General features: G+C 41.7%; 1 protein-coding gene across 1 annotated transcript in view; it reads right to left on the bottom strand.

Annotated features, from left to right (window-relative positions):
* LOC134867126 (immunoglobulin superfamily member 3-like) overlaps positions 1-27594 on the bottom strand; it is a 67146-nt gene that overhangs the window by 36596 nt on the left and 2956 nt on the right. The window contains 1 exon segment of the mRNA XM_063887468.1: positions 14491-14871. Coding sequence (XP_063743538.1) covers positions 14491-14871 — 381 coding nt within the window.

Raw genomic sequence — 27594 nt, 5'->3', positions numbered from 1 at the left:
CAGAGAGCCCCAAACTTTCCTTTCCCTGGCCACATCAACCAGCTCTGACTGGGGGATTCCAAGGCGCTCCCAGGCCAGCGAAGAGATATAATCCCTCCACCTGGTCCTAGGTCTACCCCTCGGTCTCTTCCCAGCTGGACTTGCCTGGAACACCTCCCTAGGGAGGCGCCCAGGTGGCATCCTCACTAGGTGCCCGAACCACTTCAACTGGCTCCTTTCAACGCAAAGGAGCAGCGGTTGTACTCCGAGTCCCTCCCGGATGACTGAACTTCTCACCTTATCCCTAAGGGAGATGCCAGCCACCCTGCGGAGAAATCCCATTTCGACCGCTTGTATCCGCGATCTCGTTCTTTCGGTCATGACCCATCCTTCATGACCATAGGTGAGGGTAGGAACGAAGATGGCCCGGTAGACAGAGAGCTTTGCCTTCTGGCTCAGCTCTCTTTTCGTCACAACGGTGCGGTAAAGCGACTGCAGTACCGCTCCCGCTGCTCCGATTCTCCGGCCCATCTCACTCTCCATTGTTCCCTCACTCGAGAACAAGACCCTGAGATACTTGAACTCCTTCACTTGGGGTAAGGCCTCATTCCCTACCTGGAGTGGACATATTATGGTCTTGAATATTGTTGTATGTTTGATTTATGGAGACAAAACCAAAGCGAGAAAAACATTCCAAATCCAATTTGATACAAAGTATACACACTTTTGGTATGAAAAGGGTATGACATTCTCAATGCTACTGGCTAGCACAGCAGATGTTCAAGCAGCTGACATAGTTTCCACTACTCTGTATGTCATGGCCATAAGTGTCAGTGTTTGTGTGTTGCGCTGGAAAGCAAATGCCCATTTGGCAAAGCCAGTAGGGTAATTATTGTTAATTACTCTGTGAAAGTGAGAGTACTGCTGAGAGGGAAACAGAGCGAGTGGGCGATCTTTAGCTCCTCTTCATGTTAGTCCAGCATCATCACTGAGCAGACGTCACTGACTGCCTGGAACACATGCAGGCGTGTTGGGTCAGTAAGTGATAAAAAAAAAGGGATATATTTATACAAGAACTGTGCCTACATCTGTCTTTCTCATCCTTATTATCCATTACTCTGCCCATTCACATCCTACATGCCTTTGTTCCTCTCTGTAAGAGCAGTTGAGTCAGAATGAGGGATGAAGTGGTTCAACTGGGAAATGTTGAGAGGAGAGGGCAAAGTACTAGGGAGCAGACAAATACGAAGATGAACACAAAGAGGGAAAAGGAAGAAAAGAGCACACACGCAAAACAAAAAGCCAGTGCTCTTTTATTGTTTGATGTATCGAACATCCCAACACATCAAATCTTCACTATGTCGGTGCAAGACAAACAAAAACTACATCAAAAAGAATGGATGTTTTAGTTTTAAGCCCGTAAATATATATTTATATATATTCTGGACTGAACCTGTTCCTTTTAATTCAATACCCCCCCCCCCACACACACACACACACACACACACACACGAGACAAAAAATCAAAAAGGTCTACAAAACACCACAAGCAAACACCAAAGCCAACTCTGATGAGGTCTACGAGCCAACCCCAAGTGCCTGAACTGATAATAAGGACAGGATGCGGAGTATAACTTGAAAAAAAGGGCAGAGTAGAGATCACGCCTTGGATCCAGAGGGGATACATGTGGGAGCACTCTTTAACAGAGAATAAGAAGGAAAGACTGCAGCAGAAGTCTGCGGTGTTGGATCTGGGTCCACGGCAGGGGGTACATCCATAATAGAAGACACACACATGATGAGCCTGACACCTTATTGAATCTCAAATACAGAACACCAGTCCTATCATTCATCTCATTCATTGTTTTTGCATATTTATGTAAGACAGGCATAAAGGCTGTTGTGCATTGTACGGACCCAGGGAGACGACGTGTTTATTGAAATTTCATGTCATAATGATTTGTTTGATAAAATGTCGTTCTCCTGTGACTGTGTGTGTGTGTGTGTGTGTGTGTGTGTGTGTGTGTGTGTGTGTGTAGCAGTTTTTTTATTTGTTTATTTTATTTTTTACTGCTGCATTCCCTTCTAAAATAAGCTCTGGCCACTGTTGTATATTATGAACCAGGTACGGTGAGGATAATTACTGAGCAATAGAAAAAAGTACTAAGCTATCTACCACTGTCATTTAAACATGGTTTGTACTACGTCAAGTCTTCATGCATTTTACAGTTAAACTGCAGATAAACCTCCTATTGTAAGTAATAATTCTCAAAACAATGGGCTTTTCAGAGAGACAAAGACTAAAGCATGTTTTTCATATTCATCCTGAAAATTGCTCTAACGATTTTTCTATTTTCAAAAGACTAAATAAAAAAAATTAAATCCGTTTGAACATCCTAAATGTTGAGCGATGCTCTGAGTAAACCTCGATGCACACTGCTGCAGTATGTGAAGGAAATCTTCAGTTTGACAGGCTTGCAGTGCCTGGTGATGGTTGCTAAGCTATGAGTGGACAAGGGGTGGTTAAGCATACTGATAATAATGTTTTGGTCATTTTAATACAATTTACCTCAATTGATAATATGCTTATTAAATTAATTAACTTTTTCTGATTTGTTTTGAAAATGTATCAATTTATTACATGGAATAAATTAAATGTTATTCCTTTACTTCTTAATTGTAGTGCATACATTTTAATAAATGGTCAAAGTGTTGATAATGCCTTGAGAAACAACTATTTAATGAGCAAACAGAATGAGAAATGCAGCCACACATTAATCAGTCTGTATTTGGATGGCACTGTGGACTCACTAGCAATTATTTGTAACCAGCCAACAGCTTTCAGTCTGCGAAGCTGTCAGATAATTTCAGTTCAGATAAAGTTCCCGGTCAGGCATAGATGTTTTTTGTTTTGGCATAACAATACATAAAATCACATTCATCTGTGTAACAAAAGCAACAGAATCCAATACTTTTCACTACATCAGATTCACTGTTCCTGCAGTACCTTAATTAAATACATTCATCAACAATCACAGAATTAATTTGAATAATATTTAATGAGTTAAAACCAAAAAGTCTGAGGTCAAGATCTTGTGTGTACAGGGCTGAAGCTCTTTTGATTTATCACATGTGAATATAAGAGTTATGCCAAAGCTTAATCCCGATCAGGGGATCATTGTGGAGAAAATCACCATGCAAATAGGGAAAACATTTTCTCTATTTGCTCTAATCTGTAAACATAGGCTTATATGAGTGGGCAAAAAGAGACTAGAGTAGATGCAGTCTCTCTTTCTGAGTTGAGTATGTGCACAATAAACGGTTTCCTTATTTATTATGAATGTGGTAACAATTACTTATTATCTGGATCAGAGATTGTGGTTTATTATCAATCATATTGCCCCATAGCGCAAACTGCTTCAATTTTGATATTTTATTTAACAAACTGGTACAAACGCAAACACATTTGTCTATTATTTATTTGTAAATGAGGCACTATAAGTCTATCCCGTCTGATCAAAGAGGCTTCCACACAGTCCTATCATAACACACTACATCCAATCTTGTGAAAATGTGAAGAGAGATAAAAGGAATGGGGGGTTGGGGTATTGGGAAGGGGTTAGATGATATGAAAAATCTTACAGATGCTGTTATGAGATTTTCCGTTAGGACCTGTGAGGTCCCCTGCTAATGGAAAGTCAGTCTGAGTGGGTGTGTGGGTGTAAGTGTGTGTCCTGTGCTGTAACACAGAGGTCACAGTGACTGAAAGGAAGGGGACTCTTCATTTAATAATGGGGTCTCTGAAGCATTATTTCCTGTCTCCTTACATTCATCTTCAGACTCTTTCCCATTTTTCTACTCACATTTTTTTTCCTAACTTGAGCTCCCTTCATTGAAACCTTCCCTCTACCGACGCCCCCACTCTCCAGATCTCTGGTCAGTTTCCTTTTCGTTAGAAAAGTTGCCTTTCAGCACCCAATTATCACTTGTGCTGTTTTTCGTGACCTCCTTCCTCCTCCAGCTTGTCTCCATCATGATTGTTTTAGAAGAAAGGCTGCCACATTTTATTGAGTTCTGATCACACTCCAACCAACCTGTAGTCTACATGTCAGTCAGACAATGACCCTATTGCAAGTTTGTTTTATCCGAGGTGGTCATAAAACTAGTAAAGGGAGCAACATCTGCTCCGTGTGTGAGTAGGAGAGGGAAATAGAGCTAAGCCCCCTGTGGCTATTACAGCTCATTATACCTAAAGATAGGAGACGCACATCAAAAATCTTTCTCTCTCTCTGTTCAGTCACCGAGAAACCCAAACTCTCACAGATAAAGCCTGGGGAGACAGCTGCTCTCTGACACGCACACAGTAGCATAAGTGACAGAGGTACTCCCCTCTCCTGCACCCAAACATTTCCCCCAGATCTGTGACTCAGCTGCACTGTGTCACTGAATCAAACATGCAGTCCTAAGGGGTGTGCTGCTTATTAACATTATTTTGGAAAATTATTATTTAAAAAAATAAATATAGAAGAAGCACTTTTATGAGCCATTGACTCTCCCCGGTTTGTTTCGTAGGACTTCTATGCATGTGTCCAGGTTTTCTCACAGAACAGCACAAGCAAAGTGGGATAGGTATAACAAAAGGAGAAAGTGGGAGAAGAAAATAAAAGGAAGATGGGCAGCGAGTGAAGAAGTGGGCTTTGTTATTGTAGAAGGAAAAATGGTGACGTGGAGTTAAAAGGCTGAATTTTGCGATAAGAAAAGAGATCCGTGGTGAGAAGAAGCTTTCAAATATGAGACGATGTTTACACAAAGGCAGAAGAGGAGGATTTAACACTAACTAAGACGCTCGCAAACACAAGCAGGCGCACACTGGTAAACACAATATGACACAACCTCTCACTGAGGCCCAGCAAGGAAATGAGCCTGAGTGAGTGTGTTGGGAAGATGGAGAGTAAGCGGAAGATTATAAGGCAAGGCGTGAGAGGAGGGGTAGTCTGACGAGAGGTGGGAGTATGAAAGACAAATCTTCCTAAGAGCATTTGAGAAGAGCTGTGTGCAAAGCTATCGTTGACTGAAATCCTTTAGAGCATCAAAGATTTACTCATCATGCCTAAACACATGAAATGTTCCTTCCATTTCCTCCCTTCCTTTTTCTACACTTCTCTTCTCATCTTCAGACCCACTTTCCTCATCGTTTAATCCGTCACACGCTTCTGTCTGCTAGTGCATCCAAATAAGAGGAATTACAGCAAACACTCGCGAACGACATACAGAAGCCACCCCTGTGTATGTCTGTTTGCCTTCTCCAACGCTGCTGGCATGGAGGTTGTTAATACATGTGCAGGGTTTTGCTCCTCTGCAAACATCAGCACATACATGCTGCCACACAATTACCTGTCTACCTACTGTACAGGAACACATGAATGCACATAGGAATAAAAAAGCACCATGTGAAATTATTCACATTTACAAACAAAACACACCTTCCCTGTGGTATGCTATAAAGGGCATTTATCAAGTATATTATGTTTCTAATATTAGTAGAGGTGTGCAAGTATTAAAACTAATAAACTGCATCCCTGTGGTGCAGTTACTGTCCCTCCCCCTTTTATATTCTCTCTATACCCTAACAGGAGCTCCCACCGTCTCCCTTCATCCCTCCATCAGTCGCCCAAGCCCCAGATGGTAAAGCACTGTGACCAATTAAAGACTTCCCTGAGGGTAGAACCAGTTATAGCCCGAACCATCTGACCATTTCTCTGTGCATGCATGTGTGTGTGTGTGTGTGTTTTATCTAAACCTTACAAAACATATCACTGTTTTTTTAATCAGTGTACAAAGACTTGTCTTCAGGCCAGTTCCAAACGGCTGCTCCCCTAAAAAGGTACACAAATCTAGGAATACAGTCATATATCTAAAGCCCTTTGTATTTTGCAAAAACACAAAATGACAACACCTAGAGCAAACACATTGCAAGGCTGAGGTTGAGTGGAGCAGAGTGTGGAAGCTGGCCAGAGGTGCATAGTGTCAGCAGGTGTGTGTATATGAGAAACTGTGTCTTTGAAGGGGAAAGAGAGACAAAAACAAATAGAGTGTAGAGGTAGGTGGGCAGGACTCAATCACCAGGAACCCATCCAGCAGGGCAGCAGATGAGGGAGCAACTGTCTGTCTAAGCTGCCAGCACTGAGGAGAATTAGGCATATGCCAACCCCACCCCACACACACACACACACACACACACACACACACACACACACACACACACACACACACACACACACACACACACACACACACACACACACACACACACACACACACACACACACACACACACACACACACACACACACACACACACACACACACACACACACACACACACACACACACACACACACACACACACACACACACACACACACACACACACACACACACACACACACACACACACACACACACACACACACACACACACACACACGTGTGCTGTCTACCCTGCAGCCAACTGAGAGTCCTTGCTAAAGCTTTAAGATAACTGTGAGTTTCTGTTTGTGTGTGTGTGAGCACTATTGGATTGTGTACTTGAGATTTAAGACAGCGGTGTGTCCCTGAGACAGAGCTCGAGGATCATCAGCTTGCTTGCCTTGTCGCAGCAGCAACACAATGAATTTCTCCTCCCAGGCTTCTCTACTTTTACTTTTCGCTTCAACACCAGCACTCGAAAAACAGCCTGCGGCCGGCTCTGCGGCCCCTGTACAAATCCATTACATGAGGCATTTTAACTAAACCTATGTTTCCTATTGCAAATAACTTGGCTGTGATTAGCATGCTAAAGAGTTGGGTGCAATGCTAAGCTTTAAAGTGGTATCAGCAGTCCAAACTGACAAGCCCATGACCTAAAAAAAAGGACGAGGAGATGGTGGTAACCCCACACTTGACTTCGTAAGAGGGAGAAACATTGTTGCTCTTCACAGATGATTTCTCTTAGTATAACATGAATAGTCACGGTTTCCACTCAATTGAAATGTGTCACATAAGGCTGCAGGTTAGCAATACAAATGTATTGACACTGATAATGGCTTGTAGTGGTTCAATCCAAGTCAGAAAGGTTCTAAAAATGTCCCTGCCTCACAAAGAAGCTGTACCTTCTGCATTATATGCAATGACGGCAATGTTTATGCCAATCACTAGTGGGCATAGCAACACAAATATTTGACTATGTGCAGGTAATCTAGAACAAGTTCAATCCGACACAGGATACATGACTGAAAATAGTGTGCGTGTCAGTATCTCTAACATGACCTGCCGTGAGTGAATGCATGAATGCCAACATCTGTGCATGTTCTTGTACATCATAATGTAATATAATGTCCGTGTCAAAAGGGCTTACCAGATGTAGGCTATAGCTTGCACCAGGACAAACCTTGTCCTCTTATTGCTTATTTAAGGCTTCAAAGCAGCCGTTAACGTCTCACAATGTGGCAGTAGGAGTGTCCTGAACCCCAGTCACAACCACATTAGTCCTGGAGGCTATTATACGGCAAACTCCACTCTTTACTAGCACACATTATAACGACATGAACACAAACACTCGTTAGCACATTAATTCACATCCATATTCATGCTGAATTCATATTCAAACTGTGGCTGTGTTCTGTTAATCTCACAGAGAAGAGGAAGCAGGCCCCTGAGGGTTAGCGTTTAGCTAAGCCAATCAAATCAACTGGAGGAACACTAGCTCATCTTTACTCCATTATATTAACATTTATAAACATATATACTCTAAACACACATGTATTTGTTAGCACATTAAATATTTTCTCATAAGATTAGCATAGTAGCGTGTAGCCGATGAGCTGAATGTAGAGCTCTTTGACATAATTCTGAAAAAGGGTAACAACCTACATTTGCAGGGAAGTGTATGCTTGAACATGAGTTTGTAGGCTAATAAGGCATTTAGATTAATATTCAATAGCAACTGCTTTGTAATTAGCTGCCATATTCCTTAGCAGCTATATTTTGAGGAAGAGGAAATTGGCTTAAACACATGTAGCTCATATATAAGTCTTCACAAGTCATTGGGTTCATAACTAAGACCTAACTCAGGACCTAAGTTGAGCAAATTTAAATTAAGTGTAATTGAGGATTGCATGAAGTGTTATCCTCTTTGTTTTCAGAGCCAGATGTGATTTTGTCAGTTTGCGATGACAAACTTGTGGCACATTTGAAATGTAACAGACCGATCAAAATACAACACTTATTAAATATCAATTGACTTTTGGGTTCACTGCCACAACTTTGAGTACAGTCTTTGTGAGGCCCTATAAGGACAAGAACGACAATGTCTAACTTAAAAACCTTTCTTTGTCTCCACCCACACAGGTGTTTGGTAGGCCCTGTTCAACAATGCAGTTTTATTCACAGTGCAACATGTGCTATACAAGAGTAGCATTGTCTACCACAGTGATCCGCTGGGTTTTTAAAGTCCTCTTCAGTGATGTTCAGTAGAAAGGATTTCTTCCGATGGGAGCTCTACAGCACAGACTAAATTATGGGTGTGACATCTGTCCTGACTGACAGCTCGCCACACTGTGTGACTGTGACTGTGACTGTGTTGGTGTTTCTGTCTGTGAATGTATGGCGGGTCCGAGTGGTAGTAATGTTATTGAGCAGAAAGCCCTGTCTGCTAAAGTAGATGAGATGTGCAAGAAAATGGCAAGCCAGACATAGTGATAAAATCTCTTTCCATTTGGAGTCCTGCCTGGTCTGCAGCTTAGAGTCAGTATGTGCTTACATACGCGCACACATACCGGTACACAAAAAGGCAGAAGAGGGAATGAAATAGTAAATGAAACAGAGAGGTGATGGTAAGGCCAGAGGAGGTGGGGTGGGTGGGGGCATAGAAAGCTGGAAGTTTCACTGCAAGGAGAAACGAGGGAGATAAAATGCTCCAGTCACACACAGGCCTCTGTTCGCAATCAATACCAAAAGACAGAGAAACAACCACTCTGGTCTATTCATCTCTACACTCTTACCTTTTTTTCCCCTTTAGTACATCTGATTGTATCTTTACTAGTCAACACGAGGCTTCACCCATATGTTTGCTTGTGTTAAAAAAAGTATTATATCTCTTTACCTCCCATCGTCCCTCAACTGTCTGTATTCACTCACTGGCTGCGTCCACCATACTATGCTACAAATGTGTGCTTCAATCACCCTCATGCCTTTCTCCTTTGATGAATTTCAAAGAGCAGCTGTATTGACAAACCCATATACCTGAATGACCAACGCCAGCTGGGGGCCGAGCAGGGGGACCAGACTGAATCGACTCTGGTGCTTTGGATTGATGGAGCGAGCAGGATTCGGATGAGGAGAGGGAACGGAGAAGAGGGATAGGGGGCGGGGTCCCGATGTCAACTAATGTAAAAGATGGAATGTTAGATGACATCTCCACATTCGCTCTATCTCATTAAGTGAAGTACAGGAGTGCAACTTGGCAGCGGAGGGTCCCTTGTGAGAAGAAAGGCAGGGAAGGGACACAAATCAGACACAAACACCACACATACACACTCCCTCACAATGCTGAGCTCAGCAGCAGCATGATTCAGCCACTCTTACTCTGTATGTATGTTTAGCAGTGCACAGGCTCAGCTAGGCTAAGAAAAAGCAACACGCCTGTTCTTTTCCCCCTTCACAAACACTCACACATGGGAAAAAACTGCATTTTGACCTTGGGGTAGGCATTCTTTCAAAGATTTTCAGCATTCAGTAGGGCCACAGTTATTGATGAAAGGATTCCTTTTCACTGAAAATGGGAGAAAATGAAATGTAGGCCATAAACGTAATGAAAATGCAGTGTGACTGTAGAAATGTGGTATTTTGCAACGGTTTGTTCTGAAAATGATTTGCCAAAATAGTTTCCCTGTTCCTTAATTGAAATTCCTAGGTCTCATCTTTAGCCTCTTCCTACTGTCTCTTTATTTCTCTGTCTCCTCAATTTGTCCTGGCTAATTGCATTTAGAACTTGTATGGCAGTTTGTAACTGCATTAACCTTAGGAGTCACATCAAGACTATTTAAAACGCACCCCTATAGCACCAGTTGTATTGTGGGTAATGCCTCGGGGAGGTGTAACCAATCACATTGGAGTCGAGAGGAAGAGCTCATCATTTATTGGTCACACATTCTATTCAGCATCGCCCCACTACCCATTTCCAATACTGCCACTTCTGTCCCCATTCCTCTCTTTTTCAATTTCCTCATCTCGGCCTATTCGTGCCATCCATCTCACTTTCTTTTCTTCAAAACCACTCACTGCCAAACTACATTTTTTTCTAGTGTCACACATCTGAAGATGAACGGTGGCAGTGAATAATAGAAAGATGCAAGAATGCTTCAGCCAAGGCTTTGGTTCTCCAGCTCTATTACTGTATTACTACAGCACTGGGAATAGATGACTGCTGCCAAATGCGGAGGCTAGAATCTGTAAAGCTGCCAGCCTGGTGACTCCTATGGTGCTTTCTAGGACAATGAGGGTATATGGGAGCTTCATAAGTAAGAGCACTGTGATACTTGTTTCAGCGAGGGCTTGTTGTTCTGCTAGATGTTGGACTCACTCGCACACAGGCTGGTGCGTAGGATAAGGACAACCATGATGGCCATGTCAGGCTGTTGTCCTTTTCTTCTGCAATCTGATGTGTAGGAGGAAGTCAAACAAACACACACGCGCGCACACACATACACGAACACATTCTCAAATGCAACAGACCGAGCTTAGTCAATCCCAAAGATCTGAATATGGAGGTGTGCACAGAGAAATTACAAGTGACCTCTGACTTCAAACTGCTTCAAAGCACCCAAGTTAAATACAGAGTGCACCACTTAACTGTCATTGGAGCACAAACAACAACAATTGCAGTTTTGCAGCACAATGTGCAGAACACAACTTAACGGTAAGGAAAAAAATGGATTTCAGAAAAATATAACCTGTTTCAATTAAACGATATTCTTTTACCAAGTGAGACTCAGTGGACGACTGCGATGCCACTGCAGCTGGTAAAAGGTTAAAAAAGGTGTCATTTTTGTATTGCTATTGTCAGAAGTATAAAACAAAAGAGTAGTTTGGAATTTTTCCAAATGTTTCCTGGAGCCAGAGTTTACTGTAGCTCACTCCCAGCTGCCTCAGTGCTGTCATTCAAAAACATGGCAAATACAGGCAATTTGCCACAGTGAGGCATTTGAGAGACATATTCCTTCATCATGATGAACACTTCTAGTTTGGTTTACTCCTCTTGTCAATCTAGCAAAGAAGTGTACAAATGGAATCGTATATTTAAACATGCTCATTTATATCTGTGTGAACTGAGGCTGTTCTTTAGAGATCAAACATGTAATGACAGAGTTGGGCTACAGAGACAAAGTGTTTTTAGGGGGAGTTTGAGCTCAAAGTAAAATTGAAGTTGCGTCTTTAGCCACGTGATGAATTAAAGGCCAATATTCATTGTTCTTTTAACTCCACCAAACCCCAAGGCAATTATCTTTCTCTTTAGCTGCTATATTCTTTGCTCACTAGCTATTGTCTAATCATGTGTGCTGTTTGGTGCTAGCAGGTAGCGTGCTGTGGGATTTCAAAGTGTTCAAACTGCGTTAAGCTGCTGGAAATAAAGTTGATTAGAGTGATGATATTAACAGTTCAGTTGTGTGCTAATATACCATGAACTGAAATATGAGATTAATCTCTTTAAAGCTGAGGGTAAAAGCAGAATTGGGTGATAATTCCCTGTGGCTTTTGTCACAACAAGATTAACATTATAGGCAGATAAATTCCTAATCTAAAAATATTAGTTATAGATGCTTTAAGTATGTAGGCCAATATTTCATTAACAGGCATACTTAATAGCCAGTAAGCCACTCTGCCTTCCAACCATTCAACATATTGGAGGAATTAAACTATGCAAATTTCAAATTGAACCTTTTCTGTATGAGGAAATGATGAGTTTCCTGCATCTCTGTGTCACGTCCTGATTTAGTGGACATAATCCAGTATATGTGCCCAGATGGACAATTATTCTTCCCACATGTGTAATATGACTGCACTGCCTGAGGGAGCATTGGCATGTGGGTGCTGAGCAGCACTACATTTTTCATTTGATTAATCCAAGTTTAGTATCGCAGATGGTAAAAAAAGGCACACACTTGCTGTCCTCTCATTTTCTTTACAAAGCGTCTATACAAAGCAGGGATCGTCTTTCCCGGCAATCAACCATACACACAGCAGCAGTGTCTGATTCTATTTGACAGACAATACAACACATGAAAACACAGCGTCATAGTATCAGGGAGAACAGTTTCCAGGTGCAGAAACTGTTCGCCTCCTCAGGCAGCAGCTATTAAGTTCTACCATGAAACCCTCCTCTGCTCTTTGTACGGGTAGGTGACAAAGGATGAAACACATCCCTTTGAGTAAGCCTTAATGCAGCACTCAGGACATAGATTACTGTGTGGCCTTCTATCCCTACAATTAACCCAACCTTCAATCCTCAGACGCACACACTCTGCCCTTCTCATATTCTTCCTTCCTGCCTATATTTCCCTGACCATACTCCCCTGCTTGTGGTTGTGCTTTGATAACACCCTAGCTACACATATGCATCAGCAAAGGTTTGTAGAAAATATATAAATAAATACACATTTGAGCAAAAGCAAATTAGAGAAAGAGGCCAGGGCTGATAAATGGAGGCAAACAGATTACACAATAAAACACATTAGAACGAGGAGAGAAAGGGATATGAGGGGGAGGGGAGGAAGGGCAAGGTATTGTTTGCCCATGGGGGCTGAGGGGGCATGCAGCTGCTAGGGGATCACAGAGGGGCTCAAGAGCACAGCAGAGAAAAGAGGGGAGAGACCCTGCCGCGTCCCCCTGACCTCTGAAACTGGGTTAAGAGGTTAGAGACACAGAAAGGCTCATATAACGGTCCCTCAATACCTCCGCTCGCACCCAGCTCCCTCACATGCATTTCTATAAATACTGAGTGCTATCAGCAGTGCTGTTTGACAGTGCCCTGCGCCTGAGCCCTGCCCCACATTCAGATCATACTGCTCATCCTAGAAAAATAACACTTAGTCAATGAAAAGTTGAGCCTATTGATCTGTTGAGCGCACAGTACAGAGCACCAAATGAAAGCATACCAATATTGGTGTTTGTCAGTTGGTAGTGACACCTCTCAAAGTGGCTTGGATTCACTAGGACACAATTAACTTGAAATGTTCAGTCAACAAGTATTGGACCCTGAGCGGGAGGTCAGCCGTTTCAGGGATAAAGGCATGAAGTTATGAAGGGAATGGAATCTCATATAACAGCTGTGGTTCAGTACTGCGGGCCTGTTGGGTAGATCTGAACATGGACATGAGCCACAGCGATGAGGAAGGAGTGGAAGACGGAAACGAATGCTTCTGTTTGAAACAGTCACATCACACCAACACAGCGGGTGCGTTGTTGAAAACAGCTCTGGGCAATGAAAGAATTCAGTAGGTGTGGGAAGGAGTGTGTGTGTATATGTGTGGGTGATGGAGATTGAGAGAGAAAGAAGAGAGAGCTTGGTTTTCCCTGGACAGGTGGGACTTTGTGTGAAACTGGAGAGCAACACTTCCTCTCATCACACTCCTTTATATCACAGTCATTTGTTTGGCATGGGTTCTGCATGGTTATAGATTTCTTAGTAGACACAAATGATTGGGACATAACATTCAAGTGAAACTAGAGAGAATGGTAAGCACAACTGTGAGTAGGCACATTTTAACAGGTGAGTTTTGAGATGAGATTTTAATTAAGTGATGGTGTCGGACCGTCTGAAGTGTAGTAGGCGGAGTTCCAGAGTCTGGGAGCATTAAAACTAAAAGCCCTAGCACCCATGAATGGGTAGTCTACCATGTGCACTAAATACCTTATGGGTACTCAAAAGCAGCAGGATACTTGTAAGATTCACAGAGACTGTTAGGGGTCAACAGAAGCTACAGGTCAACCTTTCCACGAAACCCTTTTTTTCCTTGAAAATAATGTAAAGACCACTTGCAGAATAACTTACATTTCTGGTCAAAAAGGTGGGTCATAGTACCATTAGTGCTGGCACTTCGTTCAAAAACGTTCTCTGTGTTTGACAGCGGCAAACCGCCAGTTCTGAAGATTAAACTAACAAGGAAGAGACAAAAAATGAAGTTCTTTCAATGGCTTGAAATGTAAGTCAATCCCCCATGTTTAAATTCCTTTCTTAACAGCAGAAATAAACCCGTTTGAAAAGGTGTTTTTGTCCCTAAAGCTAATTTCCCTGTTCACGAGTACTTTACAGGGGGGGTGGGGTATTTAGGCTTAAAGTTTGTGATGGAGAGTTCGGTGGTTTTGAGTGACAGGTAGGTCAAAGGTCAATAGCCACTTGCTGGATATCGCCTCAGCTGACCCAACCTATTTGCGTATTTTTGGAATGGTGTTTGTGTTTTGTGAGGGACTTACCGGTGAGGTTGGTGCGTGCGCTGTACGATCCCAGGTACTGCCCATCTGTGTTAGGTGTGTAACACTCAAACAGACCCTGGTCGTTGGCCTGCACTTTGGTGATGTGGAGCATAGCTGAGTCCCCGCTCAGCCTCTCCACATAGATCTCTTTACTATTGACCCTCTGGGAATACACAGCATAGGCATAGTTTAGCTGAGCAGTGCTTATAATACGGATCTCCCGGTCTGCTACTGATGGCAGGTACATGGACCACTCAAAGTCCTGCTCCATTCCTTCTTTGTAGCCCGTCACGTTGCACAAGATGGTCACGTGAGAGCCCTCAGTCCGTACAAGGGGTCCACTTTGCAGCGTTACAACTCTCTGAGCCACGGCAACACCACCTGAAGATGGAAGTGAGGTGAGAGGGAGAAAAAGAAGAGAGAGAAAAAAGAGAACATGGGTTACAAAACTGCAGTTTAAATATTTAGCATTTGCAGACTTTATGCACCTTACATCCCCCTGGAAACACAGAAACAGCGTGACGGGTGCAGCTAAGCATTCTTGAGAGCGCTCACTGTGGTGAAGGTGTGCACAGATACACAATCACACGAATGCACACATTTTCTGAACACCACTAGCCACTTTAAATATTCACAACAGGTCTTAAACAGCTGTCATCCAATCACGCTCAATGCTATTACACGCACTCACACGTTAACCCTTCACCCCATGGACAACACTGCAGCTACATAATATACTCGAGGTGAGAGGCGGCCATCTGGGAGCTAGAAGAGAGGTCAGTTTGAGCTGCTAAAACACAAGTCAGCACGGCATGTTGAGCATGTCAAGCTGTACCAAATACAGGCATTTTTGGAAGCAGATAATAATTACAGTTTTGTCTGATGTATATTTAAATAAAAAATAACATAAATTCAGGCATCTTTGTAAATATCTTTACAAAAATGGTGACTGATTTAATTTCCATAACATTCAATGGTCTGATCAGCATTGAGCACACATTATTTAAGAAATCATGATTAAAATCTAAGCCATTAAATGTCTGAATGTCCACATTTTTTATTTAACCAAGAATGATCGCCAGGTGCAGTTTAACTATAGAAATGAATGCTGATTTGTCAGATGGCAAAACTGCTACCCGAAAAAGTTTACATGCATCCATCAACATAACTTCATTTGCTCCCTGGAAGTATTTTTACTCTTAGGATTATGAGGATGGGGATTTATGAGGATCTGTTTGTTACAACAGGGTTTTATTTGTAGTATTTGCATTTTGCCAATAAAAATGAAGACCATAACAATCTAAAAAGGATAAACTTCAACATTTTGTTTTTGCGGATTTCATTTTTAATAAGGAATAAAAAATAAATATTCTGTTGCACTCGCATGTTCTCATCTACAAAGCATTACGTTATTTGAATGAAACACGAGCCAGTGAGTATTGTATGTATGAAACTAAGAGCTAACTTAAAAGAAAAACCCCTGGTGATTATAACTCTTCTTTATGATGTTTTGTAGCCTATATTTAGGTTGACAGCATTATGTGAATCTTGCTTCAACCCTTTGCACTAACACACACCAAACACATACACACAGACCATCCTCCATTCAGAGAACAACTACAAACATCTCTCTCATTGGGGCCAGAGACAACAGAGCACTTACACAGACACCCCCCCCCCCAAAAAACCAGACACGCACGCTGTTTCCTGTCTGCACAGGCAACTGGGAATTGCAGCTGTGTTTCTGTGTGTGTGTGTGTGTGTGTGTGTGTGTGTGTGTGTGTGTGTGTGTGTGTGTGTGTGTGTGTGTGTGTGTGTGTGTGTGTGTGTGTGTGTGTTTGAGAGAAAGTCTGTGTCTGAGGGCAAAATAGTTGGCATTAATAATTCACCGGAACAGCTTTTTAACTTCAACAGCCTCTCTCCTTTAATAAGGAAGTTTCTCTCTCTCTCCCCCCCCCCCCCCCCCCTCTTTATTCACTTTTTTCACTGTGTGTCTTCTTAAGCCTATACTATATGTGTGAGTCTGAGCACAAACAGACATGACTGTGTGACAGTGGATCATAAATCGTATTTCTTTCCTATCCTTTGGGCTTCAAATCTGTTGTGTATAGCATGCTTTATTAGAATCCTGCTCATACACCGGTATAATTCACAGTACCATCCCAAAGTGAAACTTATTAAAGTAATCAATCTTTATGGCTTGATTTCTCCCCCAGCAGGAATAACCAGGATAAAAAAATGATGCATTTCAAGAACGCTGCGATGTCAAAATGTTTGACACAATGTTGTTTTTAAGAGAAAATGTGAAAGGCTTCCTTCATTTGAGTTACAGCAGGAAAATTGTCAAAATGCTTTAGTGTAATGTTTATCCAAACCGCTACAGAAATGTGCCTATAAAAAAATAATAGGAACACTGGATGACGTTTGAAATGATAAACAAAGATAAGAGGGATCTGAATTCATATTTAATAATGATGTACTTCTTAGTTCCATTTCCTAGTTTCATTAAATGATACAAAACGTATCCCGATAGCTTTTACACAAATATTTTAGACATAACAAAGCTAATAGTTTTCATAAATTAGTTGTTGTTTTTTTACCTGCAAACATACGGTCGAAAGGATTTATAAGGCAGTTAACATAGGAAATCCTTCTATAGTGGGCAATCAACAAATACTCTGGACTTAAAAACTGAAATTGACAGAAAATCTGTAGCAAAGTGTGCTGACGAAATCTGTATTCTGACTCTGACTTTCTTCACTGTGATGTCAGTGTGCTAATCTGGTGGCGCCCGGTCTACCCACATCCAGCTCAGAGCTGTACCGCTGCATCACTGCTTCTCATGTTGCAGCTACTCATCTGGAACTGCTGGAAAAAATATTACTCATACTTCTCCAAAATACCATACTCATACTGTGTTGGTGCATTAAAAGCTTTCCTCCCCATGTCTGTGTGCTGTCATCCTCCTGAAACAAGCTGCCTCCTTGCTTCTGATTACTCTCACTGCCTTCCTGCATGTTTCACCGATCATCAATCCTCTCATTTTTTCTATATATTCCTGTCTCTTCTCTTTGCCTCACAGTTCTCTGCATCTTTTCAGGCAGGATTTAAGCAGCTCTGTGAAACTTCAAAGTGCCCATCGCTCTGCAGGCTGTTTAGAAAGGCTGACAATGACATACCAAACCCTGCAGACCATCAACTGATCGCTCTATTCCACCACCCTTCCAAAACAATCCTGTGCCCGCAACCTTCCCCACTTCTTCACCTCTGGCTGCACTGTCTCAATCGCAGAGTGCCCATATTTGCTCAACAAGGCCTCGGATTTTCTATTATTAACCCTCATCTCCATCTCTGCATACCACGGATGTCTTTCTAGCCCTCTCCTTCTCCCTCCCCCCTCTCTGGCTTACCTCTTATGTGTCTCAGCTCTTATCTTTGCTGCCAATTGCTTCCCACATAGCTCATTGACTGGATGCAGGAGACGTCCAATGTCACAAAATTGTAAATGACAACGGACAAACTCTATAACTGACCTGGCTGTTTGTCTGCTGGAGCATCCGGAGCTATGGGAGCAGATGACTCCAAACACACAGACACAAACGCTCATACATACACACACAGAAAAAGCTGCAAAGAGGATTATGCTAAGTGGAAGGGGGGGGGGTTAAATGTTAATCCAATCATTTGTGGCCAGTGTCTTATTCTCAGTGCAAACAGCAAGAAGGACACTAGTCTTCATGACTACTACTCACAACATCAGTCTTCTGTGACACATTATAATTACACACCAAGAAAGGTGTATAATAAAACCACTGCAAGGTTTAAGTATAGGAGGACCTTCACAGCAGTGTGGAAATGTGTTAATGTGAATATCAGGCTGTCAATCATCTCTTCTCACTTTGCTCTGATTTCTAATTACACACACATACAGGTCCAGGCAAGAAGAGAATAAGACACCAAGGATTTCCTACCAGCCAAGAGCACCTTCATAAGGTTCCTTGAATATCAGTACTACCAAAACGAAGTCTTTGTGTTCTGATACTGGTGAAAACAGGATGTATATGAAGAAAAATAGATCTCTTATAGATTACTCCTGCTGGTTTGAATTTGCATTGGGCATCACCTCATTCACAAACACAGTCCCTCTGAATGAAAGGAAAGCATTATCTAGAGGTTTTTCACATGCATATTAGTTAGTCATTGAAAGGAATAAAAACATTGATTTATGTTCGACAAATTATTTGGTAGAATCAACATTTACAGAAGTGTCCAATTACTGATCACATCTCCTCATAAATCATGTGACAAGTCTCCTTTAAAAAGCCATAAAGATTTTCTTGCAATCATCTTCTCACTGTAAGTGCTTTGGTTGGCATAAAACACAAGTGTCACCACATAAGTGAAAATGGTTTTCATTATGTTGCATTAATGTAGCCTATGTGACTTTTTACAAAGCCATGCATGTACCAATCAAGATTTGCCAACAGGTCTATCAGATATGTAGGGTTGCTGTGACATTGTATGGCAAGCAGCCTAAACCATATTTGGAAACAATATTTTTAGGGGCTTAAAAACAAGACATACAGTTCACAATTTCAAGATTGTTGGATGATACGTGTCAAGGTGTTGTCTACCCTTAATAATGTGTATGAAAAGCAAGTCCTCTACCTCAAACTTTTATACAAAAACTTTTTGGGGGAAAGTTTAAGAGCGGGTCAGCTGAAGCAACTCCAGCAAGTGAAATATGAATTAATTATGAACATGCTTGCTAGACATTAAAAAAATGGACTGAGTCAATGTCCTATCTCCCCAAGGGGAAGTTCAGACCCATCCCACAGATCTGAAATCTTGTGAAAATGTCTATTCTGCGAGGTGGTGATGAGCAGAGGAAAGGATTGCATGGTGAGAAGAGAGGAAAAAGAGGCGCAAGAAGGAAGCTAAAGAGAGAAAGACAGCTGGCTCCAGGGGGCTGAACACTACTGGAATGCACAGAATTAAGTGAATAGACAAGCCTACCACTGACTTATATGATGTACATACGTACTTGACAGAGAAAACTAAATGCTGGAGGAAGATTAAATACAAAAGAGAATTTCCCTCTCCGCACATCTAGGCCCTGGTTAACCGTGCTCCAAAATCACTCAACATTTTTCTCCCTCTAGGCCCCCAAAAGCATTTGACCCTGTTAACATCATTACCAGAGAGAGCACGAGTGTGAAGGAGACGGAGAGATTCCAAGATGAGGGAAAACTGGATGGAGACAGATGAAAGCGGGAGAAAGAGGAAACATAATAATGTAAGGGAACGTTAACATGTATAGGCAATATGGACATGGTGCAATACCAATGTTGCCTAAAATCGTGCAAAAAAATAAACCTGTAATGTGCTTCATTATATTGGACACTGCTTGATTATAAATGCCTTTTCTTTAAGTTCTTCTCGTCTTCTTCATTTAAAATTGAACATTAGAGAATGTGTGCTAATGCTGAGAATAAACACATATTACCCTTGAGCAAGAAACTGAATATTTGGCAGCTCACTCATTATACAAGCCATCTTAATGTAAACCATGTAATAGAGTGATGAGAATTCCTACTCTTTCTTCCAACCATTTTCTTTATTCTTGGATCTTTGATAAATGGACTCTGGGCAAAAATTACAATTCAGGCCTCATTCTCTCATGCTTTTTACACTCCTTGTCCTACCCGTGGTGATAATCAACATCTGCGTCAGAATGTAGAAATCAGTGTAGCAGAGGCTGTCATTAACAAACTCTGACCCTTTTGCCGGCTTCAAACACTTCAACAACTCCCGTATTCACTGCAGAGTTATTAAGTGGGCTGTTTTAAAAGACAAATGATTGAGAGTGCATGTTTGGTTTCTTTTTCGGTGCTGAAGAAAAAGCTAAATGATGTCAGTGTTCAAGGCTGGAAACCTGTCAGTGGTGAAACAGGTGTGAGGCTCTGTGTTTGAGGGTCTGACATGGAGCAACACAGCGAGAACGGGAGACTAAGTGTTCTAACTTCCATTAGATGGCAAGATAGACAGGCCGGCAGCCAGGCCGCTCTAACAACTGACAAACATTTACAACAACTGCCCATTACATCCGCACAGCTCTGAGAACAAGAGAGTGCAGGAGCGTTCAGAGTGGGAAGATGAAGTAGATATACTGTCACTATTTTATATTTTTATAGCTCAAGTACAGAGAGCCAGGTGATGTTAGTGGTATATGCAGGGCTTACAAGATAAGAACAGTTACATGGAGGGAAAAATCACTAGGGGAGTTTTTGTAAGCCAGCAGTATGAGAGAGGACTACCCATCATACATTTCATAGCTTTAGAAAGCACCCGGAGGGCAAAGAGAGAATAAAAAACAGATCTACTCATGTATGGTACAGGAATGCACTACACATTTATGCTCTCTCAAAACCAGCCTCTTTAGCTGGATTGCAAAGAGTTTACATGCAAATGCTTTATTTAGCATAGTTCTGTTCTCTCCCTATTTTTTGGAACTGGGACAGAAGAGTTTTTACATAGATCGCTAGTTTGGGAAATCCACTTATTCTCTTTCTTGCCGAGAGTTAGAAGAGAAGACTGATCCTACTCTTGTGTGTGCGCTCATTTGCTGGACTTTTTCTTGGCTGCGATCAGTAACTTTCTGACGTCTCTGCTGTTCTGTTTGCCTGGCAACTTTACAGTGACAAATGAGATGGGAAAACATGAGCCATGAATGTTTTTGCTTTCTGTCCTGTGCCATTCAATACCTGTAGTCCATATCAAGTTATCATTTTGGTGAATCAGATCAATGTCTACAGCTCTTAACAGGGATTCCTGATTTTTCACAACTTGGTCATGCTGTCTTTTGCTCTCACTATGCTAACTAGTATTAATTTACTGGCCCCCTGGGCTACAACAGTCATGACCCCACCTGCGCTGTTGCTCATAACAGCTGGTGAGACCAGAATAAAAGCAATAGGGGGTTTTAATGCTAAATCGTACATCTGTTTTAATGTGTTTCCGTACACCGCAGGTGTCTTCGGCCATTACATCTGAAATGTAAGTAAGAGGGATGATGCTTGCCTAGCAGAAATGGGATTTTACCATGTGGGCTGATTCATATTTTCTTCTATCTGTTTTCTATGTCGATAGTGTCAACAACAAGGAGCAGATAATGATCCATTCTTTTCTGTTGAACAGCTGCCTCTTCATCCTCCCTCCTACACCCTCAGCTGCTTCGGCTTCCTGTTTGACCACGCAGGAAAACAGCTCTCAAGTTTTATTGTTTTATCTCTGATGATCTCAAACACATAATCAGCATGCATGTGACTCTTCTGAACCTTTTAAATAACATTTTCAAGCAATTAAAAATATCTCAACAGCGACGCGCAACTTCATGTATTCCTTTTAATCCAGTAAAGGTACAGTTTTTTAAAATGCTATATCTCTGTTCCAAAACGTGTAGGTGAGGGAACGTTAACATGATTACCTTTAAACTTTATAAAGAATGATTACATGACTCTATTACTTAGCTTTGCAGCAGTGCAGCAAGAGTCAACAGCAGAGGCAACAGCCTGAGCCGAGAATAACTAAGTTACCACCATAGTCACATATGGCTTCTTACCAACCCTATTATTAATAAATAATTCAAAACACAGAGAAGCTGTGAGCAAGACTGATTAACCGCAGCTTTAGCAAAGTCTCTCTTGCCTTTTTTTTGCCTCTGTCCAAAAACACAGGTTTGAGATCAACTCATTTTTGCACTTTCAGTCATAAGGCTGAGCAATAGCAGGTCGGTAACAGATGAAAATACAAATAAGCTGTATCAGTTATTCATACTAAAATAAGGCTTACTATACAATACTTTAATACAACCATTTTTTCAAACCAGCAGTAACAAATTGAGCAATCATTCAACAGCTCCTGAAAAAGAAAAAAGTACCATATGTAGGAGGCAATCACACTTTCCATCATTCAATCATGAAAGCCCATGTCAACTGGCTTTTGAATTCTACCATAAATCCCTGAATATAATGAGTGAATTGAAGGCAATGACAACTTCTCAAACCTACAGTCTATGCCTCTCACTCACATTTAGAGAATATCATCTCATTAAAAAGAAAATAAATATATATCATTTATCATTTTTAACTATATATTTTTGCATACCGTCTTTTTAAATCTACAATTCAGTAGGTCATTAGAAGCTCGCTAAACATTCCCAGGGTGACAGATGGTTACAATTAGTAGATGTGATGCATATAAGATGTGGCAGGACCGTCTGTATGAAACACATAGAAGTGTTGAGATTAGTAGTTAGAAGTGGCAATCATTTTTTCACCGACTGTTTACTTCAGTTTATGACAATGTGGGAGACAATGGAGTCAAGAGAGGGGACAGAGGCAACACACACACACACACACACACACACACACACACACACACACACACACACACACACACACACACACACACACACACACACACACACACACACACACACACACACACACACACAACACACACACACACACACACACACACACACACACACACACACACACACACACACACACACACACACACACACACACACACACACACACACACACACACACACACACACACACACACACACACACACACACACACACACACACACACACACACATGCCAACTCCATTAACTCTATGGACACCTGCTACCCCACTAACCTCATCTGCCCAGCCCATCCCAACCCTGGCCCTCACACACAAACACTCACACAGACACACACATACATCCCCCACCCTGCCAGCCTGTTTCAAATCTCCCCGAAACAAAAACAAAAAAAAGTTCACGCACATATCCTTTCAACTGTTACAGCAGTCTGATTGTTTGTGTTAATTGTTGTAAAAAGAATGCGGGTGCATTAAACAACTCAGTTATCTTCGGTCATTATCCATCTTGTGCTTGTGCACAATTAAGCTTGACAGCTGCATCTATTTTATGTACAGTGGTTACTTTTTGTATGACTGGCAGCTTTCATCAGTTGCCACGTTTGCACATTAAGCTGCAGATTGGAAAGGAAACTAATTAACTATTAATTAGTCTTCTTCAAACAGACTTTTTTTTGCCATTGTCAGTCATTGTGCCTCTCAGGCAATAAAAAACATGCGCTTGTAAATTCATGCATTTATGCATAAGCAATTAGAAACAAACACACACATGCATCTCTTTGGTCTTCGGTGTTAAGTAGAAAAGAAGCACATTACCAGAACAAAATGGCAAAGTAAGTGAAGTATTCTTAATGATGTAGTTTGTATTTTTATAAAAAATGTGGGGGGACATGCATTTAGAAATTAAATAAAAGGTATTTATGTGCATGCAAACATTTGCACGCGCACACCAAGCTGAGCGCGTGCGACTGAATATGGATCAGCGTTGTGCAGGTGGGGAGCGGTCACCATAGTTACACTGACTGGTGTGTTTCTCACCAGCATAGGATCTCTTCTGGTGGAGGCTAAAGCATGGAGCTGGGGAGTATGGCTACACCGCAGGGTAGCAGCTCAGAGCGCTGTGGGCTGTGTGTGTGTGGTGTGTGTGTGTGTGTGTGTAGGAGTAAAGTGGAATTCTCTCGCCGGCCAGTCATCATCACTCTCAGCACAGAACAGCAGAGGGGGGAGGAGCAGACCAAATCCCAAGGGGAAAGGGGGTGGGTTTGTCTTTTAACTGGGCAAAGAAGGTGCTCGTAAACAGCCCAAGGTAGATGTGGCTGCTAAACAGAGATTCTTCATCTGACACTGTAATGACGATGAAAATATCTGGTTTGGATCAAGCTTTAGGCAGTTTCTAATTAAAGCTCTTTGAAGAGGAGGTGGGATGGGCATAGTATTCTTTAGAAACGAGTGGGGGAGGGAGGTCAGGGGCTATTCTATGGAGGAGGAGGTGGAGGAGGAGGTAGCCGGAGCAATGTTTGAGTGAGAGGCATAGTTACATGCAAATCAGCCCAAGAGAACACAAACGGGAACTGAATGGCTAAAGGGTTGTTGTTTGGTTGTTATCACAAAACTGAGATACGATCTCAAGCGTGACCAAGTGTGAAGGCACAGCCACTATATCTCAGGTAGTTGTGATGTGGGACAGGCCTAACAGTAAACCAGAGGTGCGGCTGCAGAGTCCAAATCAGACACAAAGCAGACGCTGCCTCGGCTCCAACTTTCCTGATTCATTGTGGCAGGCAGAAACTCTCCCCCGAGAAGTTTGCTTCACTTCACAGTCACTCATCTGCCCATGTGGATCGGAGAGAGATCTGGGTCACGGGGGAGGATCATCATTAAAAAAACAAGACACCGCATGAAAGACTAGCGGTGATTATTCAAAGCTAACTTCTGAGATTTTTATTTATTGCTCTGCTAGCAATAAAGTCATTAGAATCTTAAAGTTTCCTTGATCTCTTCTGAAAGCTCCATTGGAGTAAGGTTACTTTTTTCTAATAACTTTCCACATTTATGAGCCCAGAAACAGAAGGAAGACTGATAACAGCAGACAGGGGGGTTGGAGTAAAACTGCAGTGGTAGTTGGGTGTGAACTTCAGTAGCAAACTGTGAAGTCTGAACGACAAGGCAATTACTTGTCCTGTGAATAGTAGACACTAGTAATATGTATTTGACTTGACTTTTGGTGCACCTGATGCTACAAAGTCCACAAGTGCAAGCGCATACTCCTCATTCAGTTGTATTGATCCATTGCCAATAGGACATCTCAGTCCTTACACTGAACTCTGTGTGGCCTGGTTTTTATTACCCATCCTTTAAATGCATATTTACTGAAACCTACCACGCATTTGGTGGATAATATCCAAGCTGACAATCTTGTTTCTGATTCTCTATCCTTTGTTTTCTGTCAGTTGAGTCAACAACGTTATGATATGAAAAAACAATAGCACAAAAGGCATCTTGTCATGGGTATACACTTGTACATGGTTGTAGTAGTGCAATCAGACAGCTGCATAAACCTGTATTTCCCCTAACAGAGAGAAGTAGGTGCTCTGCTTCAGGATGTAACAACAGACTAAAATAATGACTGACAAAACCTGGGACAATCACATGCCAAACATTTCCGTAGGATATATATATATATAAATAGCATATATTGTATCAGCTAGGCCTATACAAACAGATAGACAATGACTTATGGTACTTTTCCTCACTGTCTAGACTGCACTCGCTGTTGTGTCAGCTGAGCGATACAACACATTGAAAGCATTCCCAGTGTAGCAACAGCTGAGTGAAGATGCACAGCAAGAACACGCTTTAGCCTGACCACACACAAGCTAAAATCCCTGCTATTTCTGGGTGGGAGCCTCCAGCTGTCATTCTTATTGGGTACACTGGAGAGGCTGGGGTGTGGCAATGCAAGCTTTGAATCCTAGAAAAGTTTGAAATCCCTGTGAGATGACCTGACCATATAAAGGTAATATGTTTTCCTTTTACCGGTAAGCTTTAAGCTGTTAGATGGTGTAGTTAGATCTATATGCAAACAATGAAATAAACCAAAAGCTAGACGGAAATAAGTGAGGTTCATTTATTTGGCACTTCCATGTCCCAGACTTCTTTCGCTGTTGATTATAGGCTTCACAATAACAAATGCACACATTTCAATGAAAAACTCGGAAATATAAAATGGGTCTGTCTAACCACTTTCAAATGTGTGAGAATTGTCACTGCACTACGTGAACAATCAAATCTATACTTGAGTGGCGATTACTGTTTTTCCACAGCACAAACGTTTCAAAAGAAGAATGCACCATAGTTACGCCTATAAAGGAAATGAATTCTTGAGTACCTTCAAGTTGTTTGATTGGGAATTATAGAGGGACAGATTTCTACTCAAAGTTTGATGGTGGGTCTTCAGGTCCTTAAAACTTCCAACTCAATAGCACTGTAATGAGCCAGGATAAAAAGGCTATTGTTTCAGTGCCTCTTCTGACTTGAAACCACTGATCAAAAATATCTTCAATAATGTCACTATAAGATAAGGATGACTGAAAGCACGGGGAGACAGAAATATATAAAAAGGAGAATGAGCGAGATACAAGGCGCTTTCAAAAGTGATTAGCCTAAAACACTGGTTTTCATCTATTTTTGTACGGGGTCTTGAGTTTTGTATAACATCAAACTGTGCAAGCCAGCAGTGTATTTTCTTATTCCAATGCATTTCTATTATTATTATTATTATTATTGTGTGGTAATGCAGTTTAACTACATATTGATTTGAATGAATTTCATCACAATAACAAAAAAACAAAAAATGAATGCTGGCAGGATACATGTTTAAAGCCTCCCGGAATATTCTCATACCCTGCAAATAAATGGCAAGTACTGCATTGAAGAAATAATAAAGTCAAACAATTTGTATTGCTACAGCTGAGTTTAATTTTAAGCTGAACTATGTCAAGAAGATGCAACTGTCTTTATGATTCTGTCTGTATTGGTTATTAGATTTCCTTTGAATAAAAGGACACACCCCAGTTTTGCCACCCTGCATGAATTATTTATAACATTTTTCCTACACTCACAACCAACCATCTGACAAAGGTTTTCGCAAATGCATTCCTAACGAGTTCAGATATGTGAGAACAGGGTGAAAACAGCACCTGGTTTACTGAGGAGGCAGAGAAAATCGAGATGTATATAAAACATGACATCATCATGACAAATACGGAAATAACTGCAGGTGGCAGAATGTGCATCTTGTTAGCGATACGCTTTAAAATCTTCTCTGCACAAATCTGCTCTGAGACCAGTTTATAAACCGGACCAGTGGCAGCTCATCTGAACCCAGTCACCTGGAGGCTGCTCTCCTGTCAGCCCAGTAAATGGAAACCACTCGGGCATTTCACAGTTAAACCAGCCATCCTCGCACATATTACATTTCAATTTAGTTATATAAACTGGGACGTCTTGGGTACTTTAGGTTGACACCCTGTTTCAAACTCACTCTTACAAAAACAGTAGCACACCCCAAAAAAAGCACACTGTGTTGCACCACACAAGCGCAGGACATCTTTTTTACTCTGCAGGGGGTGGGGGCGGCTAATAAACATTCCTCCCTTCAGGCAACTCT

The sequence above is a fragment of the Eleginops maclovinus genome, chromosome 7 (genome assembly GCF_036324505.1).
Source record: "Eleginops maclovinus isolate JMC-PN-2008 ecotype Puerto Natales chromosome 7, JC_Emac_rtc_rv5, whole genome shotgun sequence".
Taxonomy (NCBI): Eukaryota; Metazoa; Chordata; class Actinopteri; order Perciformes; family Eleginopidae; genus Eleginops; species Eleginops maclovinus.
Note: the sequence above shows the minus strand (reverse complement) of the source record. Positions and strands in the feature narration are given on the sequence as shown.